This window comes from Amblyraja radiata, chromosome 5 (genome assembly GCF_010909765.2).
Source record: "Amblyraja radiata isolate CabotCenter1 chromosome 5, sAmbRad1.1.pri, whole genome shotgun sequence".
NCBI lineage: Eukaryota > Metazoa > Chordata > Chondrichthyes > Rajiformes > Rajidae > Amblyraja > Amblyraja radiata.
In genome coordinates, this window is record NC_045960.1 from 113,724,035 (window position 1) to 113,746,490 (window position 22,456).

General features: G+C 46.7%; 1 protein-coding gene across 2 annotated transcripts in view; it reads right to left on the reverse strand.

Annotated features, from left to right (window-relative positions):
- The window catches only part of nphp1 (nephrocystin 1), a 105,015-nt gene that overhangs the window by 46,981 nt on the left and 35,578 nt on the right, over nt 1-22,456 (reverse strand). For both annotated transcript variants that reach the window (XM_033022019.1, XM_033022020.1), the window contains 5 exons: nt 20,909-20,957; nt 16,857-16,941; nt 13,297-13,391; nt 11,737-11,865; nt 7,526-7,600 (listed from right to left, as the gene is read on the reverse strand). In XM_033022019.1, coding sequence (XP_032877910.1) covers nt 7,526-7,600; nt 11,737-11,865; nt 13,297-13,391; nt 16,857-16,941; nt 20,909-20,957 — 433 coding nt within the window. The remainder of the gene's footprint in view (nt 1-7,525; nt 7,601-11,736; nt 11,866-13,296; nt 13,392-16,856; nt 16,942-20,908; nt 20,958-22,456) is intronic.

A 22,456-nucleotide genomic window follows, 5' to 3' on the forward strand; every position in this document is an offset into this window, starting at 1 on the left:
AGTAGCAAATGCAAAGCACTGTTTCAGACACTTAATACGTTTTCAAAACGTTCCAAATTGAGAACATTGTGAGCAAGTAGGAAAAATTGTGGAAAAGTATATTTCACCAATCATTGCTAAATCTGATTGTGTTCGATGTTGGCATCACGGCAGCAATATTCTGCTATAGCTCATGTGCTTGTACATAAGAATTAGGCCATTTGGCCCATGAAGTCTACTCCGCCATTGAATCATGGCTGATCTCTCTTTTTCACTCAACATCATTCTCCTGCCTTCTCCCCATAACCCCTGACACCCATACTCATCAGGAATCCATCAATCTGCCTTAAATATATTAATTAACGGCCTCTACAGCCTTCTGTGGCAATGAATTCCACAGATTCACCACCCTCCGGCTAAAGAAATTCCTCCTCAAAATGCAGGAAGAATGTAACATGCCACATACAAGCATTTCTGTAGTGTCATAGAGTGATACAGTGTGGAAACAGGCCCTTCAGCCCAACCTGCCCATACTGGCCAACATGTCCCAGCTACACTAGTCATAGAGTGATACAATGTGGAAACAGGCCCTTCAACCCAACCTGCCCATACTGGCCAACATGTCCCAGCTACACTAGTCATAGAGTGATACAGTGTGGAAACAGGCCCTTCAGCCCAACTTGCCCACACCGCCCAACATTTCCCAGCTACACTAGTCATCGAGTGATACAGTGTGGAAACAGGCCCTTCAGCCCAACTTGCCCACACCGGCCAACATGTCCCAGCTGCACTAGTCCCACCTGCCTGCATGCGGTCCATATCCCTCCAAACCTGTCCTATCCATGTACCTATCTAACTGTTTCTTAAACGTTGGGATAGACCCAGTCTCAAATACCTCCTCCGGCAGCTTGTTCCATACACCCACCACCCTCTGTGTGAAAAAGTTCCCCCTCAAATCCCTATTAAATCTTTTCCCCTTCACCTTAAACCTATGTCCTCTGGTCCTCGATTCCCCTACTCTGGGCAAGAGACTCTGTGCTTCGAACCGATCTATTCCTCTCATGATTTTATACACCTCTATAAGATCACCCCTCATCCTCCTGCGCTCCATGGAATAGAGACCCAGCCTACTCAACCTCTCCCTGTAGCTCACACCCTCTAGTCCTGGCAACATCCTCGTAAATCTTCTCTGTACCTGTTACGGCTTAATTACATCTTTCTTATAACATGGTGCCCAGAACCGAACACAATACTCTCTATGCGGCCTTACCAACGTCTTAATCAACTGCAACATGACCTCCCAACTTCTATACCCAATAGTTTAGTTTAGTTTATTGCCGAGGTACAGTGAAATGCTTTTGTTACGTGCTCCAGTCAGCAGAAAGACAATACATGAAACTGATCATTTATTCTGTATAGATACATAATAAGGGAATAACGTTTATGGCAAGGTAAAGCCAGCAAAGTCCGGTCAAGGGTAGTCTGAGGGTCACCAAAGAGGTAGATAGTAGTTCAGCACTGCTCTTTAGTTGTGGTAGGGTGATTCAGTTACCTGATGACAGCAGGGAAGAAACTGCCCCTGAATCTGGAGGTGTGCATTCAATTTCAATTTAATTCAACTTTAATGTCATTGCACAAATACAAGTATGGGTTCAACGAAATGCAGTTTAGCGTCTGTTCGTAGTAATAGTGCGATATAGAAATAAAAATACAGAATAAGCAAACAATGTGGACGAAGAGACTTGAGAAATCTATCGGCGGGACTCCGAGTTCAGCAATGTGATAGTGTTGTTGTAGAAGCTGTTCCTCATCCTACTTGTACGAGACCTGAGGCTCCTGTACCGCCTCCCTGATGGGAGGAGGGCAAACAGTCCATGGTTAGGGTGGGAGGGGTCCTTGATGATCTTCCCGGCCCGTCTCAGACACCGTTTTCGGTGGAGGGCATCCATGGCAGGGAGCGGGGCACCGATGGTGTGCTGAGCGTTTTTCACCACCCATTGTAGTGCCTTCCTGTCTGCTACGGTGCAACTGCTGTACCATACCGTGAAGCAGGTGGTCAGGATGCTTTCGATGGTACAGCGGTAAAAGTTGGTCAGGATCTGGGGGGACAGGTGAGTTCTCTTGAGCCTCCTCAGGAAGTAAAGACGCTGCTGCGCCTTTTTGATCAGTTTGGTGGCATTGAGCGACCAGGACAGATCCTCCGAGATGTGTACCCCGAGGAATTTGTAGTTGGAGACGCGCTCCACCTCAGTCCCGTTTATATGGATGGGGGTATGTCTGCCCCCTCTGTTCTTCCTGAAGTCAACAATAATTTCCTTCGTCTTCTTGGAGTTGAGGACGAGGTTATTGTTGGCACACCAGGTTGTCAGGTGCTGGACCTCCTCTCTGTAGGCTGACTCATCGTTGTCACTGATCAGCCCTATCACCGTGGTGTCGTCGTGCATCTTCACACTTCTATACCTTTTGCCTGATGGGAGAGGGGAGAAGAGGGAGTGACCGGGGTGCTGGCCTTGCCGAGGCAGCGTGAGGTATAAATGGAGTCAATGGAAGGGAGGTTGGTTTGTGTGATGGTCTGGGCTGCGTCCACAATTTGCTGCAATTTCTTGTGGTCTTGGACGGAGCTGTTTCCAAACCAAGCTGTGATGCATCCTGATAGAATGCTTTCTGTGGTGCATCTGTAGAAGTTGGTGAGAGTTGAACACAATACTCCAACTGCAGCCTCGTCATTGTCTTGTACAACTGTAACACAACCTCCCAACGTCTATACAAAAACGCCAGTGTGCCATTGTCACCACCCTGTCAACCAGTGGAAGATCTGGGAGGAAACCTGGCAGACATCCATGTTCAAGGACAAGCTTCACCAGTAAGTAAAACTCCTCCGCATGCTGGAACCCCCACGCATGTGTGGACTTTATTAAGTCGTCAAAGGCACATTACACATAAAATAACATCATGGTCATGCTGAGAATGTGCAAACTCCACAAAGAAAGCATGCGAAGGCCCCTGCCGCTATCGGGCTGCAGCTTTAAATGCCCAATGTTTATCCTTAAGGGCCTGTCCCACTTGGGCGTCATTTGCGCGACATAATTTAAGCGTCACAACGCATGTCGTGACGCGCACATGATGCGCGCATGGCGCTCGGTGAGGTGTGGTGGCGTAGGCAGTGACGCGCGGTCCCGTGGGGCCCCCCAGGGTTTTGGGATTCACAAGTGCGACAGGCCCTCTAATGAGGCAAGCCTAAGATGCTGGAATTATATTCCAATAATACTTAATACTTTATTGGCCTCATTTACAAAGACTTTTATTGGAATATAATCAGTAAATAATGAGTAATCTTGCATAACTTTTGTGAACATTGCCCAAGTATATTTGTTCCCTTATCCGTGGCAATAAATGATTCAAATTAGGCTGAAAACTCTCCACAGATGCTGCCTGACCCGCTGAGTTACTCCAGCACTGTGTGAAACGTCACCTATCCACGTTCTCCACAGATGCTGCCTGACCCGCTGAGTTACTCCAGCACTCTGTGAAACGTCACCTATCCATGTTCTCCACAGATGCTGCCTGACCCGCTGAGTTACTCCAGCACTCTGTGAAACGTCACCTATCCATGTTCTCCACAGATGCTGCCTGACCCGCTGAGTTACTCCAGCACTCTGTGAAACGTCACCTATCCATGTTCTCCACAGATGCTGCCTGACCCGCTGAGTTACTGTATTTTTTTTTACACCAGCATCTGCAGTTCTTTGTTTCTATGGTTAAAATCTATGATTAGGACAGGTACATAAATAGAAAGGCTAGGAGAGGTATGGGCCCATGACAGGCAATTGGAAGTAGTTCAGTTAAGGGCCTATCCCAGTTGGTGATTGTTTCGGTGGCTGTCGGCATCATTGACTGACGTATCAGGTCACCGAAAAATGGGACGACGTATTGACGCAGTGTTTTTCGCAACATTTTTCTTGACGCCGCTGAATTTTGAAAGTTCAAAATCTTTTGGCGACACTGATATGATGCCGGCAGTGGCCGAAAAAATGGCCAAGTGGGACAGGCCCTTTAAAGCAGAGTGGTTGGCATGGAGGAGTTCAACCAAACGGCCTGTTTCTGTGTTCTGTAACTCTATGACACTGATAACAATCAAGAAATCAATCCGAGTTAAGCAATTTAGTCAACACACAATACCTGTTGCTGCATCTAAATATTTGGTCAGCAAATATTTACAACTGTGCCGCTTTTCAATAAAGGTCTCAACCTCCCTCTTGCAATGAATCATTCCAAGAAGCGTATCTAGAATGAGCTGCTGGAGGAAGCTTTAGAAGCATATACAATTAGACAATAGACAATAGGTGCAGGAGTAGGCCATTCGGCCCTTCCAGCCAGCACCGCCATTCAATGTGATCATGGCTGATCATCCCCAATCAGTACCCCGTTCCTGCCTTCTCCCCATATCCCCTGACTCCGCTATCTTTAAGAGCCCTATCTAGCTCTCTCTTGAAAGCATCCAGAGAACCTTCCTCCACCGCCCTCTGAGGCAGAGAATTCCACAGACTCACCACTCTCTGTGAGAAAAAGTATTTCCTTGTCTCCGTTCTAAAAGGCTTACTCCTTATTCTTAAACTGTGGCCACTGGTTCTGGACTCTCCCAACATCAGGAACATGTTTCCTGCCTCTAGCGTGTCCAGGCCCTTAATAATCTTATATGTTTCAATGAGATTCCCTCTCAACCTTCTAAACTCCAGAGTGTACAAGCCCAGCCGCTCCATTCTCTCAGCATATGACAGTCCCGCCATCCCGGGAATTAACCTTGAATTGTGACTTTTGAATGAAATTGATGGATACAAAGGGTTTGGTGGGCTCTGGGCTAAATGCAGGCAAATGGGACGAGTCCAGTGTGCGTGCCAAGTAGGCCCCCTCGGTCATGACGGACCTTGGTCGGATGCAGCCTGGGCGATCGATGTCATATGGAGGACAGGCTGTTGCCCATGCAGCACGTCCCCCCTCTCCACGTCACTGATCGATCCAAAGGAACAGCAAGGGCCGTTACAGTTTGGCACCAGCGCCGTCGCAGGAGCTGCCAGAGCGAGGTTGTAGACAACGACAAACTGCCTTAGGGGCTCCAACTCCTGATTTTCTTGAGGTTTACTCCTGGAGCCTTTTCCATGACTGGATATGGCCACAAGGCAGTGGAGGTTTTAAATCAGAGTTTTCCCTCTCCTAGATGGACTGCCTTCCCAGGTTGACGTGCCCCAACTGCCCGAGACTCGTGGGGGCAGGAGCGTCTACCTTCCAGTGCAGGTCTATAGCACCTGCCCACTGCCCTATGCGTGCCAAAAGATAGACACAAAATGCTGGAGTAACTCAACGTGACAGGCAGTTTCTCTGGAGGGAAGGAATCGGTGACATTTCGGGTTCAAGAGCCTTCTTCAGACTGGTCGGCATGGACAAGGTGGGCCGAAGGGCCTGTTTCCGTGCCGTCCATTGCACAGTAAAACCAAAGCTGAAACAAAGCCAGAAAATATTGAGAGGCGGGGTCTGCGCAGAGAGAAGTGAGCTGAGTGATTCGGCCAGCTTGCCTCTCCACAGTAACGGCCACTTTGTTTGTGTCCACAGCATCGTGTGGTATTGTCATGATGCAGAACTATTCCAAGCCACCATCGCAACTGCAAACAAAACCATTTTCACAAACTAAACAAATATTACACTGCAACAATCATCTCAGAAATAAACTTTGGAATGTTAATAATGACTTCCTGATATTTACTGAAACCAATTTAACATAGAAACTGTACATAAACATACTGTTTGGCCCAACACGTTGCTGTCAAGGTCTAATCCTCGTTCATTATACTTGCTTTGTTCCTTTCATCTGCTTTTCTTCAAACCTGAATCACAACCCATTCTTTGATATATTAAAGGCAGATAAAAATGTTGGCGAAACTCAGCGGGTGAGGCAGCATCTACGGAGCGAAGGAATGGGTGACGTTTCGGGTCGAGACTTTTGATTAACAGAAAATCTAAATGGTGTTAGCAGTGAAATGTATGCAGAGAGCGAGGATTCCAGCTGTGTTTACACACGTGGTGTCCAGTTGCCCGTTTGTTTTTTGCTCCAGATAACAGCACCTGCAGTCTCTAGTGTCACCACTTCATAAACTCCACCACTTCATAGGCTCCAAAGCCACACTCAGCAAAATCAATAACCCCACTCTCACCATCGACGGCACCACTGTCTCCCCATCTCCCCAGGCCCGCAACCTTGGCGTGATCTTTGATTCCACCCTCTCCCTTGAGCCTCACATCCGCCATGTCATTAAAACCTCCTTCTTTCATCTCCGCAACATCGCCAAACTCAGACCCCCTCTCACACCGCCCGCTGCTGAAAGACTCATCCATGCCTTCATCTCCTCCCGACTGGACTACTGCAACTCACTTCTCCTTGGCATCAGCTCCACCTACATCAACCGACTCCAATTGGTCCAGAACGCAGCCGCCCGACTCATCACCCACACCAAATCCTGGCATCACATCACTCCAGTCCTCAAACAACTTCACTGGCTTCCCATCTCCCACCGGATCAACTACAAAATCCTGATCCTCACCTACAAAGCCCTCCACCATCTGGCCCCCCCATATCTCACTGACCTCCTCTCCCCCTACCAACCCTCACGGTCCCTCAGATCCACATCAGCCGGTCTCCTCTCCATCCACAAGTCCAACCTCCGCAGTTTTGGGTACAGAGCCTTCTCCAGGGCAGCTCCCAGGCTCTGGAACTCCCTCCCCCAACTGATCCGCAATTCCGTGTCCCTCACCATCTTCCAGTCCCGCCTCAAGACCCATCTCTTCACCTCTGCCTATCCTTAGCCCCACGTCCCCGTCCCTTTTCATCTGTGCATTAATTGCCTCATACTGTGTTTTGTATTGAATTCTGTCTTTACTTTGTGTACTAGTCATGTCTCTACTATTTATTTCATTCCCCTTACATGTTTTTCCTCTACCTGCTCAATTTTTGTAAGGTGTCCTTGAGACTCTTGAAAGGCGCCCATAAATAAAATTTATTATTATTATTATTATAAACCTACCACTAATATATCATCAGCAGGATAGGCGCAATCATCTCACTAGATCTAGCGCATTTGGATATTCAAAATTTTGGATTTTGATTAGGTGAAGTATTAAAGTTCAATGCTCATCAGGCTGTGGGTAGATAAAAATGTTGGAGAAACTCAGCGGGTGAGGCAGCATCAATGGAGCGAAGGAATAGGTGATGTTTCGGGTCGAGACCCTTCTTCAGTCCGATGTGGGGGTGGGGGGGAGCTTTCTGAAGAAGGGTCTCGACCCGAAACGTTACCCATTCCTTAGCTCCATAGATGCTGCTACACCCATTGAGTTTCTCCAGCATTTTTGTCTACCTTCGATTTTTCCAGCATCTGCAGTTCCTTCTTAAACATTCTTTAATATTGATTATCTTAATCTCTTTGATCATTAACTCATGTAACGCGTTCCATAGCGTCCCAGCTCACTGTTAGAAATGAGAAGTGGAAGGTAAACATACTCTTGGAGAAAAGGTCCATGTTTTGGGATTCTTTGATTGCCAAGTTGCTCTTACGGTGTGGATATTGCTGAGAACCTGAAATACAGGAGAAAATGCCATTAAGTAAAGACGAATTATGTGGTTTAAACCAACTTCCAGCTTTCTCATCCTCACAATCAGCTGAAGAAGGGTCACAACCTCATACATGAATGAATGAATGAATGAATGAATGAATGAATGAATAAGTTTATTGGCCAAGTATTCACATACAAGGAATTTGCCTTGGTGCTCCGCCCGCAAGTGACAACATGACTTACAGTGACAGTTAGGAATGACACATTAATAATAAAACATTATCGATTAAACATGTGAATTAAATAAAATACCAGACCAAAGATTTTTGGTTATTGAGTAGAGCTACTACTCGTGGATAAAAGCTGTTTTTATGTCTGGCTGTGGCAGTTTTGACAGTCCGGAGTCGCCTTCCAGAGGGAAGTGATTCAAAGAGTTTGTGGCCAGGGTTAGAGGGGTTGAGATGATCTTACCCGCTCGCTTCCTGGCCCTTGCAGTGTACAGTTTGTCAATGGAGGGAAGGTTACAGCCAATAACCTTCTCTGCTGATCGGACGATTCGCTGCAGCCTCCAGGTGTCGTGCTTGGTGGCTGAGCCAAACCAGACCATGATGGAGAAGGTGAGGACAGACTCTACGATGGCCGTGTAGAATTGGACCATCATTGCCTGTGGCAGATTGTGCTTCCTCAGCTGCCGCAGGAAGTACATCCTCTGTTGTGCTTACATCACCTGTCCACATTCTCCAAAGAAGCTGCCTGACCTGCTATTACTCCAGCACTGTGCCTTTTTTCCCCCACCAGAGATGCTGCCTGACCCATTGAGCTACTGGGGCACTTTAGACAATAGACAATAGACAATAGGTGTAGGAGTAGGCCCTTCGAGCCAGCAACGCCATTCAATGTGATCATGGCTGATCATCCCCAATCAGTACCCCGTTCCTGCCTTCTCCCCATATCCCCTGACTCCCCATATGCCCTGGCACTTCATCTGCCCACCCCCAACCTGTCCAAGTCACCCTGCATTCTCATAGCATCCTCCTCACAGTTCACACTGCCTCCCAGCTTTGTGTCATCTGCAAATTTGCTAATGTTATTTGAATCCCTTCATCCAAATCATTGATGTATATTGTAAATAGCTGCGGTCCCAGCACCGAGCCTTGCGGTACCCCACTAGTCACTGCCTGCCATTCTGAAAGGGACCCGTTAATCCCTACTCTTTGTTTCCATCCATGTCAGCACTCTACCATGTGCTCTAATTTTGCCCACTAATCTCCTATGTGGGACTTTATCAAATGCTTCGTGTCTATTTTGGTAAACGAGTGCCTACAGATTCTTGTGCCTACGTTTGACCAGAATGCTACCTGGATTACAGAGTATTAGCTACGAGGAGCGGTTGAACAATCTTGGATTGTATTGTCTGGAGCGTCAGAAGCTGGTAAAAAATCTGTATCATTTGAGAAATCTATATTACTAAATCTCTGATTTTGACTGCTTTTGGCCCACTGTGCTGCGATTTCCGACAGAACGCCGCCACCTACGGCCGTCATTTTTGGCCACCTCGCTCAGAGCCCCCCTCCGCATTACGAGTGCAGAGGATTTTTCCCATCAATGACAAATCAGAGAGATATTAATGTTTTTTTTAAATTCACCATTCTCTCTGCTGCCCCTGCTGGACGGAGGGGGAGAGACTATAAAACCAGGAAGTGGTGGGCCTCACTCAGTCTCTCCAAGATGGATGAAGCCAAGGGTCACATCTCTCTGAGCTCTGAATAACACTGAACAAATGTTTACACAACTGTGAGTACCCTTAATGTGGTTTGAAAATGAAAATATGGTTTGTTTGAAGTAAAAAGGCACTGCCTGCAAATGGTTGTTTGGGTGCTTTGGCTTGAAGTTGAAAGGCACTACTTACTGCAAATGGTAGCTTGGGTGCTTTGACTTGAAGTTGAAAGGCACTACTTACTGCAAATGGTGGCTTGGGTGCTTTGACTTGAAGTTGAAATGCACTACTTACTGCAAATGGTGGCTTGGGAGCTTTGGCTTGAAGTTGAAAGGCACTACTTACTGCAAATGGTGGCTTGGGAGCTTTGGCTTGAAGTTGAAAGGCACTACTTACTGCAAATGGTGGCTTGGGTGTTTTGGCTTGAAAGGCACTTCTTACTGCAAATGGTGGCTTAGGAGCTTTGGCTTGAAGTTGAAAGGCACTACTTACTGTAAATGGTGGCTTGGGTGCTTTGGCTTGAAGTTGAAAGGTACTACTTACTGCAAATGATGGCTTGGGTGTGGCTTGAAGTTGAAAGGCACTTCTTACTGCAAATGGTAGGAACATGGATTTGAATTTGGTGGCCTTGCACCCTGCTTGAAATGGAATTTCAAGGAATAGTCATGAGTCAACTGCCAGTCCACCAGCCGTGAGTGAGCTGCCAGCAGATCAGGCTTGAGGGACTGAGCTGCCACCCCATACCAGCACTCCAGAAAGCCCCCCCATTGGCCACTAATATTGGAATTGGTGGAGAGGTGGAATATTGCGTTGGGGGACCAGCCCTCCCGTGTGAACATGGGACCCAACAGGTCCCACTTAGTCTTGTATATAATATTTCACAGTGGTCACGGTGGTGCAGCGGTAGAGTTGCTGCCTTACAGTGAATGCCGTGCCGGACCCGGGTTCCATCCCGACTATGGGTGCTGTCTGTACGGAGTTTGTACGTTCCCCCCCTGACCTGTGTGGGTTTTCTCCAAGATCTTCGGTTTCCTCCCACTCTCCAAAGACGTAGGTTGATTGGATTGGTAAATGTAAAAATTGTCCCTAGTGGGTGTAGGATAGTGTTAGTGTGCGGGGATCGCTGGTCGGCGTGGACCCGGTGGGCCGAAGGGCCTGTTTCTGTGCTATATCTCTAAAATAAACTCAACTGAATTAAAATAATAGGAGGCCAAGGGACGGTAGGCAGTGAGAATCTTTACCCTGGGTGGAAATGTCAAAGACTAGAGTGCAGGCACCCACCAGATGCTGTAACACATACGGTGATGGGGCAAAGTTGAATGGAGATGTGCGGGGCAAGTTTTGTTTTACAGCATCTGGCGAGTGCCTGGCATGCACTGCCAAGGGTGGTGGTGGCAGATACAATAGGTGTATTTTGGATTGGCACATGGATATACAGATGATGTACTTCCTACGGCATTCCACAGACTCACCACTCTCTGTGTGAAGAAGTGTTTCCTCGTCTCCGTTTTAAACCAGGGTGAGACTGGTTCTTGATTATGCTGCTCATGGGCGGAAATCCTGGGGGGGACGAGGGGTGGGGACACACGCCTCCCCCATGCTTTGAGAGGTGGGGGACAATCCCCCCCATGTTTTGTATTCCGAACTTGATCAGACGCTTTCTAAGGGGTGAATCGGCCCTTTCGCGGGGCCTTTCAGCACCCGGCGCAGCTTAAAATCAAACTGCTGCATCGAGGCGATTGAGGCTCCCGATGTTGAAGGTCCCCACCGGCCGATTCAAGCCCCACGATTCGGGGCGGACGAAGCTCCAGAACAAGGGGTCACAGTTTAAGGATAAGAAGGAAATCTTTTAGGACCGTGATGAGAAAAACATTTTTTACACAGAGAGTGGTGAATCTGTGGAATTCTCTGCCACAGAAGGTAGTTGAGGCCACAGTTCATTGGCTATATTTAAGAGGGAGTTAGATGTAGCCCTTGTGGCTAAAGGGATCAGGGGGTATGGAGAGAAGGCAGGTACAGGATACTGAGTTGGATGATCAGCCATGATCATATTGAATGGCGGTGCAGGCTCGAAGGGCCGAATGACCTACTCCTGCACCTATTTTCTATGTTTCTTAGCTGCTGTTGCTGCAGTTCAGTTGGTCACCAACCAGGTCAACTCCCGATGTTACCGTCCACAGGGCCCACTGCCGAAGCCTCACGTGTGTGCGCATGCGCGCTTGCTTGCGTGCGTGTGGGTGCGCATGGCCGCTAAGAAATTGTGCCCCCCCCCCCCATGTTTTGATAGGGATTTCCGTGCCTGATGCTGCTGGCTTTGTCGAGGCAGCTGAAGGGTGGATCAAGTCAATGGAGGGAGGTTGGTAGGAAGGGAGGTGACTACTACTGCCATGGTGGGACAAGCTACAATGTACTCATCAAGTACATATTAGCAGGTGGCTTACCCTTTGACCATCAAATAGACAGCAGCGAACCTGTCTGCTTAGCACCTCGACCCCAGTGACCGGGAAAGGAATCATCTTGCAGCTCCACAGGATAAACATCAGTTCCGTGTGTGTCTTCCTTGGGCGCACCTGCCAAGGTCAAACACAGTCAGCACCTCAGATGGAGAGGTTACAGTTAAAAGCTCATTATTCAGTCAGCCAATCTTCCCTGTCCTGCCTGCAACTGGTCCAAAACGCCGCAGCGAGACTCCTGACGGGCACCCGATAAAGGGACCACATCACCCCGATCCTGGCCTCTCTCCACTGGCTCCCTGTGCGGTTCAGAATACAATTTCAAGCTCCTCCTTTATGTCTACAAAGCCCTTAACGGGCTTGCCCCCACCTACATCAAAAGTCTGCTTACCCACCACACCACCTCCAGGTCCCTCAGATCGGCCGACTTGGGGTTACTGAACATCCCGTGGTCTAGGCATAAGCTCAGGGGCGACCGTGCCTTTGCGGTTGCAGCTCCTAGACTGTGGAACAGCATCCCTCTTCCCATCAGAACTGCCCCCTCCATCGACTCCTTTAAGTCGAGACTTAAAACTCATCTTTACTCTCAAGCCTTTCTTGACGTCCTGTGAGGGAGGGCTATATGTATGTATTTATGTATGTAATTAATCTATGAACCAATGTTGTATAACATTAGTACCTCCACCAATGTAAAGCACTTTGGCCAACGAGAGTTGTTTTTTAAATGTGCTATAGAAATAAAAGTGACTTGACTTGACTTGATTATTTAGCCAGTGTTAACGCAGACAGCATAAAAGCGGAACATGAGAGGTGTAAGTACTCAGCAGATCTGGCAGTGTTTATGGAGGGAGAAACAGCTCATGCTTTCACAGGGTGTTCACCAGTTCCCATGAAATAAGGATGAAGAAAGAAATTAAATCAAATATTACTCATATTACATTACCACTCTTCAAGGAAGCAAACAACCCTCTGCTCAGGTAGACAAAAATGCTGGAGAAACTCAGTGGGTGAGGCAGCATCTATGGAGCGAAGGAAATAGGTGACGTTTCGGGTCGAGACCCTTCATAGATGCTGCCTCACCCGCTGAGTTTCTCCAGCATTTTTGTCTACCTACTATTTTGCAGCATCTGCAGTTCCTTCTTAAACAAACCTCTGCTCAGTGTGCCGAGGCCTACCTGAATCCCCCGGTTGCGAAACACTCTAACTGCCCCTGCCATTCCCACACTGACCATTCTGTCCTGGGCCTCCTCCATTGTCAGAGTGAGGCCCAGCGCAAATTGGAGGAACAGCACCTCATATTTTGCTTGGGTAGTTTACACCCCAGCGATATGAACATTGACTTCTCTAACGACAAGTAACCCTTGCATCCCCCCTCTCTCTCTCTCTCTCTCTCTCTCTCTCTCTCTCTCTCTCTGTCCCTTAAGGGGATTTTGAATTATACAGGAATGGGGTTTGTGGAAGTACCATTTGTATACCAGATGTTCTGTATTGGTATTATGTAAGGGCAGCAAGGCAGAGTTTACAAATGAATAACTGAAGCATACTTACACCCCCATCCACTTTGTCCAAATGAAGGTCTTTGAAGCACAGATTAGATTGAGTTAACATTGGCTGCAGGAAGTAACTCATATGGAATTTATTTCCTGTGGCGGGGAAATAAGTAATGAGGCCATTTGTACACTAATTGCAACAATAGTTGGAGTAATAATGCAGGTATGAGTTATGAGTAGAGCCAGGATGTTTAGGCACTAAAAAACTCTGAAATAGGCAGGCAAAAAGGCTTCATAAAATTACAAAAAATACACGTAAATGGCATTTATTGACAAAAAAAGGCATAAAAAGGCATGTATTTCCACCACCAAAATATGGTTAAAAATGATAATAATGTATACTACATTAAATGACCAAATTGCCTGGTTGCACATAATTACTAGCATTTTTTCCAAATTATCTGGTGTTAAACTATGCTGTCTGTCAGACAGAATATGCTTCAGTTGTGAAAATCTTCTTTCTACCTCAGCTGAGGTCACTGGTGCATACCCGAAACAAGCTACAGACTCGATATTCATGTCTTGTGCATTACAACTACCTTTGAGAACTTTAGCTATGTTTTGTATTTCTTCAAGATCTTTGTTATCTAAACTCACTCTCTCACATTTTCCTTGTATGTCTTTACCTACATCACCAGGAACTTTACGAATATCGTCAGTTATTTTGTTGAAAACCTGCAAGTTATTCACTAATGTTTCGCCACGTTTCTTCTCAAGGGAAGTGATAGCTTGTGGGAAGTTTGCAAAATTGGAAGCAATGAATAGATCTTGGAGAAGACTGAACCAGCGGGCAGCGGCACGAACGAATGAACGGCCGATGGTGGCATCCCCGGTTTGCCCCGGTGGTGGAAATTTTCTTGTAATTTATACAATGTTAACACGTTAATAATAACAATAATATCAATATGTTAACATAGAAAACGCCATTGTGATCACGGTACAACCTTTTAGCAAAGCAGCAAAAAAAGCCTGATTTAGGCGCACGATCGTGAAAAAGGCATTATCTTGGCGAAATCATCAAAAAAGGCACATGGCATTTATGGCAAAATCATGGCTCTAGGGCTCTAGTTATGAGACAGGATCAGCATTCACAAAGGGGCAGCACCGTGGTTCAGCTGCTGCCTCACAGCGGCAGAGACCCAGGTTCAAACCCTGCGGCCTCTGACTGTGGGAAGCTTGGGTTTCTTCCAGTGCTCCGGTTCCCCGTCGCCCCCCCCCCCCCCACGGCCGAGCTCAGTCCCGGTGAATGGCAACCTGCAGGGGGAAGCCACCAAGCCGGTTCCCCACATGTAGGAGCCGGCCCCCGCACAAGATCGGGACGATGGGGCCAGCAACGACGGACATTGAGGGAAAGGAGCGACGCTGGTAGGAGAGGAGAGGGAACCTGGATTCATAAGTGATAGCTAGTGCAGAGGCCTGGGGCTCGCCTGGATCGGGCACCGCTCATAATAACTAGAACTCAGCTTCACTGGTCCATCCACACGTCCAAGGGAAGGTGATGGCTGGAGGCCCTGCAGAGGCCTGGGCCTCGCCTGGATCGGGCACGGCTCATAACAACTAGAACACGGACTGGACCCTGAGAATGGCTCCAAACCATGGCCCCTCTCGCACGCAGGATCACTGGACTATTTTTGTACAATATGCTAATCAGAAATGTGCTTAGGTGTGGCAATACTCTACTGGAGGGGATGATGACAGAAGCCTCCTGGTGGCGATCCCTGGAAGCGACGGCACGATGCACTCTGTGACGCGTCGGGCGACATTTCTGTCAACATGTTGAACGACGACAGAAGCCAGCAGCGAGCTACATCGTCTGACACACGGGCGAACGAACTCTACTGGACTGTTTGTACACATAGAGTTTCACTGTGTGTTTGCGTTTGGCTACATGTGACAATAAAGAACCAGTCAGATTCCATAGCAGTAAAGGACAGTTTAGTAGGATCATTAGTCGGTGGAAATGGCCCCGAGTGTGTTGGTGAATCTGGGGGAGAATGTTGATGTAAACATGGCGAGAATACAATGTGATGAGTGTAAATGGGTGCCTGATTATCCGTGTAGGCTCGGTGGATCGAGGAGCACCATTTCCATGCTGCATAACTCTAAAGCCAAGCTGGGACCATCATACTCTGTGGGCAGGGTAATCATTATATTGCCCATATAAAGAAAGTGTTGCCTAATCGAGAGTTGGGAAAGGTGTTCAGGAAGCCAATACAGGTTACCAGTTCAGTTTCAATAGACAATAGACAATAGACAATAGGTGCAGGAGTAGGTCATTCAGCCCTTCGAGCCAGCACCGCCATTCAATGTGATCATGGCTGATCATCCCCAATCAGTACCCCGTTCCTGCCTTCTCCCCATATCCCCTGACTCCGCTATCTTTAAGAGCCCTATCTAGCTCTCTCTTGAAAGTATCCAGAGAAGCGGCCTCCACCGCCCTCTGAGGCAGAGAATTCCACTGATTCACAATCTCTGTGTGAAAAAGTGTTTCCTCATCTCCGTTCTAAATAGCTTACTCCTTATTCTTGAACTGTGGCCCCTGGTTCTGGACTCCCCCAACATCGGGAACATGTTTCCTGCCTCTAGCGTGTCCAAACCCTTAATAATCTTACATGTTTCAATAAAAATGTAAAATTTATCTTCAAGCCAACATGCTTATAAGGAAGTTTTATATGTGCTCTGATTCTGTGAAGTGTTCCCTGTTTAGAACCTACATCACACCGTTATATACTGCTCAATTGTGGTCTAATTATAAGAACAAGAGTATGCAGAGGCTTAAGGTTGCATACAATGATGCAATGAGGTTGCTACTTTGTGTCCATAGGTGGCATAGTGCCAGTCAATTGTTTGTGTCCACTAGAGTGCCAACCTGTGAGGCACTCTTAAGACAGCTGATGTTTAGTTTTATGTGTCGCCTGGACAAGTCAGAGAACCACATAATTGAAGCCCTAGTCAGCCCTCTGAAAAGCTGCTATAGATTCACTTCTAGGCTAAGACGGCATTGGTGCAATAGCTTATATATATTTTAGGCTAATATGCAATTTTTTAATGTATCTTTGTAATTCTTTGTACTGTTTGATGTGTTATATGGACCTGTGTCTGAAATAAAGCTTTAATAATAATAAGATACCCTCTCATCCTTCTAAACTCCAGAGAATACAAGCCCAGCTGCTCCATTCTCTCAGCATATGACAGTCCCGCCATCCCGGGAATTAACCTTGTAAACCTACGCTGCACTCCCTCAATAGCAAGAATGTCCTTCCTCAAATTAGGGGACCAAAACTGCACATGATACTCCAGGTGTGGTCTCACTAGGGCTCTGTACAACTGCAGAAGGACCTCTTTGCTCCTATATTCAACTCCTCTTGTTATAAAGGCCAACATGCCATTAGCTTTCTTCACTGCCTGCTGTACCTTATGATGAAGGTGTAATTATTATTGTGTACACTTTTGAGAACACAGCAGCTGTGCGCTCATTGAGATTCATTTTACATACACAGGGTAATGTAGCATGGTCATTGCAAATGAATACATTCATATTTAATTACTATTAACTACCTTCTGCCAACAACTGGGCAAGAGTAGAAGCTCTGAATCCTTCAGGAATGGCTGCTTTTTCCACCAGCATATCTACAGCAGTAATCTGAGTAAGTAAAAGATTCTACATTAGTTGCCAGATATCTTTAGAAAGGAGATAAGGAGGAATTTGATTAGCCAGAGGGTGGTGAATCTGTGGAATTCATTGCCACAGACGGCTGTGGAGGCCGAGTCTTTGGGTATTTTTAAAGTGGAGGTTGACAGATTCTAGATTAGTAAGGACATCAGAGGTTATAGCTTATGGGTTTTGCCCAAAGAGTCGCACCTTTTTCTGGTCACCGCTGGATTTTCAAAATGTTGAAAAATATCGGCGACCTGCTGAGACTATGACAGGTGCCGGCAAGTCGGCGAAAATATCGCGTAAGTGGGACAGGTCCTTTATGAGTGTTTTATTGTCGTATATACCAAAGCAGAACAGTTAAATTCTTACTTACAACATTTTAAATGCTACTATCATACTTGCCTCAACTACCATGTCTGGCAGCTCACTCCATATATCCACCACCCTGTGTGTTAAAATGTTGCCCCTCAGGTTCCTATTAAACCTTTCCCTCTCACTTTTAACCTAAGTCCTCGGGTTCTTGAATCCGCTACCATGGGTAAAAGACTCTGTGCAGTCACCCCATCTCTTCCCCTCATGATTTTTGATACAGCTCCATAAGATCACCCCTCAGCCCCCCCCCCGTGCTCCAAGGACTAGAGACCTAATATTTGGTATGCTCAGACAACAGGGAATTATAGGTTTCAAGCCATCTCTAATGTATTCCTAAATAGGAATCTACAGATTTGCAGATGACACAAAGCTGGGTGGCAGTGTGAACTGTGAGGAGGCTGCTATGAGAATGCAGGGTGACTTGGACAGGTTGGGTGAGTGGGCAGATGCATGGCAGATGCAGTTTAATGTGGATACAGGTAAGGTTATCCATTTTTGTAGCAAAAACAGGAAGTCAGATTATTATCTAAATTATGTCAAGTTGGGAAAAGGGGAAGTACAATGGGATCTGGGGGTCCTTGTACATCAGTCTATGAAAGTAAACATGCAGGTACAGCAGGCAGTGAAGAAAGCAAATGGCATGTTGGCCTTCATAACAAGAGGAGTTGAGCATAGGAGCAAAGAGGTCCTTCTGCAGTTGTACAGAGCCCTAGTGAGATCACACCTGGAGTATTGTGTGCAGTTGTGGTCTCCAAATTTGAGGAAGGACATTCTTGCTATTGAGGGAGTGCAGCGTAGGTTTACAAGGTTAATTCCCGGGATGGCGGGACTGTCATATGCTGAGAGAATGGAGCAGCTCGGCTTGTACACTCTGGAATTTGGAAGGATGAGAGGGAATCTTATTGAAACATATATTGAGAGGGATATGGGTCATGTGCAGGCAGGTGTGTAGGGGTGATCGCAGGTCGGCACGGACTCGGTGGGCTGAAGAACCTGTTTCCACATTTATCTCTAAGCTAAACTAAAACTATGAAGCAGCTTGTTTTGCTTTCATGTCACGTTATTCTTTCATCTTACACCCAGCCATGCAATTTTATTGCTCAGTTGTACCGATCATGATGGAATTTAAAGTAGATTTCTGGTTCTGGTGCGCCCTCTGCTGCATGCAAATGCCACTGACACTCATTGTGTGCCTGGCGCCGCGCGCGTGCGCACGCACACACGCACACACACACACAGTAACAGGCGACAGAAGGAGCTGCAAGTGCTGGAATCTGCAGCAAAGAACACAATGTGCTGCAGTAACTCACAATCAACTGTGTGCAGTTTTGGTCTCCAAATGTGAGGAAGGACATTCTTGCTATTGAGGGAGTGCAGCGTAGGTTCACAAGGTTAATTCCCGGGATGGCGGGACTGTCATATATTGATAGAATGGAGCGCTGGGCTTGTATACTCTTGAATTTAGAAGGATGAGAGGATATCTTCTTGAAACATATACGATTATTAAGGTTTTGGACACGCTAGAGGCAGGAAACATGTTCCTGATGTTGAGGGAGTCCAGAACCAGGGGCCACAGTTTAAGAATAAGGGGTAAGCCATTTAGAACAGAGATGAGGAAAAACATTTTCACACAGAGAGTTGTGAGTCTGTGGAATTATCTGCCTCAGAAGGCGGTGGAGGCCAGTTCTCTGGATGCTTTCAAGAGGGCTAGATAGGGCTCTTAAAGATAGCAGAGTCAGGGGATATGGGGAGAAGGTAGGAACGGGCTACTGATTGGGGATGATCAGCCATGATCACATTGAATGGCGGTGCTGGCTCGAAGGGCCGAATGGCCTACTCCTGCACCTATTGTCTATTGCCTATTGGATAGGACGGGTGTATAGCTGTTTTGGGACTAGTGTAGCTGGGACATGTTGGCCGGTGTGGGCAAGTTGGGCCGAAGTGCCTGTTTCCGAGCTGTATCACTCTCTGATCCTTACCAATGAAGGCAAATGAGTAAAAATGCCTTCATCACCACCCTGTCCTCTGGACTTGTCATTAATGGAACCATCCTGCTGGCTCGAAGGGCCGAATGGCCTACTCCTGCACCTATTGTCTATTGCCCCATCTACACTAGTACCAACCTCTCCCTGTAGCTCAGGCCCTCGAGTCCTGGCAACACCCTCGTAAATCTTCTCAGCACCTTTTCCAACTTAATATGTTTCGTAAAACTAAACACAATACTCCAAATGTGACCTGTCCAATGTCTTGTGCAACTGTAACATAACATCCCAACTTTTCTTCTGAATACCCTGACTGATGAAGGCCAAAGTATCAAAATCCTTCTTGACCATCCAATCTATCTGTGAGGCCATGTTCAAGGAACTATGCACCTGCACTCCTAGATCCCTCTGCACTACAACACTCTACAGGACCCTGCTGTTCACTATGTAGGTCCTGTACTGGCTTTGACAATAGACAATAGACAATAGGTGCAGGAGTAGGCCAATCGGCCCTTCAAGCCTGCACCGCCATTCAATGTGATCATTGCTGATCATCCCCAATCAGTACCCCATTCCAGCCTTCTCCCCATATCCCAATTGACCTTAGAATAAAGGGGAAGCCATTAGGTGAGACTTCGGTAAGTTGTGAATTTGTGGAATTCCCTGCCACAGAGGGCAATGGAGGCCAAGTCACTGGATGGATTTAAGAGAGTTAGATAGAGCTCTAGGGGCTAGTGGAATCAAGGGATATGGGGAGAAGGCAGGCACGGGTTATTGATTGGGGATGATCAGCCATGATCACAATGAATGGTGATGCTGGCTCGAAGGGCCGAATGGCCTACTCCTGCACCTATGTTTCTATGTTTCTATGCCGCGCTCTTATCTACATTAAATTCTATTAACCATTCCTCAGCCCACTTGCCCAACTGATCAATATCCTGCCACAATTTTTGATAACCATCTTTGCTATTTACAATGCCACCCACTTTCATGTCATCTGCAAACTTTCATGTCATCTGCAAACTTAACCATGCAGTGAAAACGTTGCAATAAACCACAAACAGCAATGGGCTCAGCACTGATCCCAGAGGCACATCACTTGTCACAGGTCTCCAGTCTGAAACCTTCCACCACCACCCTCTGCTTTCTTCCATGAAGCCAATTCTCTATCTGGATCCAATGCGATCTAATCCATCAGCCCATAAACCTCGGTTTCTCATGTGCAAACCACCAACATAGTATAGTAATTAGTGTCAGGGGTTATGGGGAGAAGGCAGGAGAATGGGGGTTAGGAGGGAGAGAGAGATCAGACATGATTGAATGGCAGAGTAGACGTAATGGGCTGAATGGCCTAATTTTGCTCCTGGAACTTATAAACCCAAGAGATTGTAGATACTTTAATCTAGAGCAGAAAACAAATTGCTGGAGGAACTCAGCGAGTCATTCAACATCTGTGGGGACAAAGGGATAAGTCTACAGATGATGCCTGACATGTTGAATTCCTCCAGCAGTTTGTGGGGTTTTTTTCACTGCATTCATACCGAGGTTTACCCACACATCTTTAAAAACATGTAAAATAAATTGTAAAATCTGCTTACCTCTGAAACAACCTTTTTGGCAGAGAGTTTGTGTGCTCTTGATTCTTCACTGTGGAAATAACATGTGCTCATTAGTTTTACAACACACATCCTATAAGCCAGGATGGACAAAAATGTTGGAGAAACTCAGCGGGTGAGGCAACATCTAAGGAGCGAAAGAATAGGCGACGTTTCGGGTCGAGACGCCTCACCCGCTGAGTCTCCACCATTTTTGTCTATCTTTGATTTTTCCAGCATCTGCAGTCCCTTCTTAAACATTTCCTATAAGCCAGGGGTTCCCAGCCTTATTTGTCCCGTTTACCCCTGACAACTTTAATACCACATAACAATGTGATTTCACTTATTTATGAACACCTAATGATGAACAGATACCAGGATACCAGAACCAAACACAGTCAGTCAATTAGAAAATATATCTACAAATCCAGAAACATAGAAACATAGAAACATAGAAATTAGGTGCAGGAGTAGGCCATTCGGCCCTTCGAGCCTGCACCGCCATTCAATATGATCATGGCTGAAAGCAACAAATTTACCCCCTGGGTAGGCGAAATTTACCCCCTGGAGGTAAATTTACCCCTGGTTGGGAACCCTTGCTATAAGCAGACGGAAATCTACTGTGCAAGGTGAGGACCCTAAAAGAAAACTTGGAAGATTAATATGATAGGGGCTTGTAAGAGGCTTTTAAAAAGTTATGCAGATATGCAGGAATGGGAGGAATATGAATGAATATCGGCCAAGTGTTCACATACAAGGAATTTGCCTTGGTGCTCCGCTCGCAAGTGACAACATGATATACAGTGACATATGGATCACATTCAAGCAGAGGTGATTAGTTTTAACTCAGCACCATGTAAGGCCGCAGACACCGCGGGCCACAGGGCCTGCTCCTGTGCTGCAGTTTAGTTTAATTTAGAGATACAGCGCAGAAACAGACCCTTCAGCCCACCGAATCCGCACCAACCAGCGATCACCCGTACACTAACACTATCCTACACAGACTAGGGACAATTTACATTTATACCAAGCCAATTAACCTACAAACGTGTGCGTCTTTGGAGTGTGGGAGGAAACCGAAGATCTCAGAGAAAACGCACACGGTCACAATTGAAAATAGGTGCAGGATGTAGGCCATTCGGCCCTTCGAGCCAGCACCGCCATTCAATGTGATCATGGCTGATCATCCACAATCCTGCCTAAGATGCCCCAGATAACATCATCCCATCTGCCTGCATTGGCCCTTTCCTGTCCATGTAGCTTTTTTAAATGCCTTTTAAATGCTGTTTAAGTGCAAGATAAAATCCAGTAAAGTCCAAGGATCTCCAACGAGGTACATCGTAGCTCAGGACTCTCCAGTTGTGGTAGGATGGTTCAGTTGTCCGATAACAGCTGGGAAGAAACTGTCCCGGCATCTGGAGGTGTGCGTTTTGACACTTCTATACCTTTTGCCTGATGGGAGAGGGGAGAAACCCAAATGTGTTTGTATACTGTGGATGGTTCGATTGTAACGAAGGATTGCCTTTCCGCTGTCTGGTGAGCATACATCAA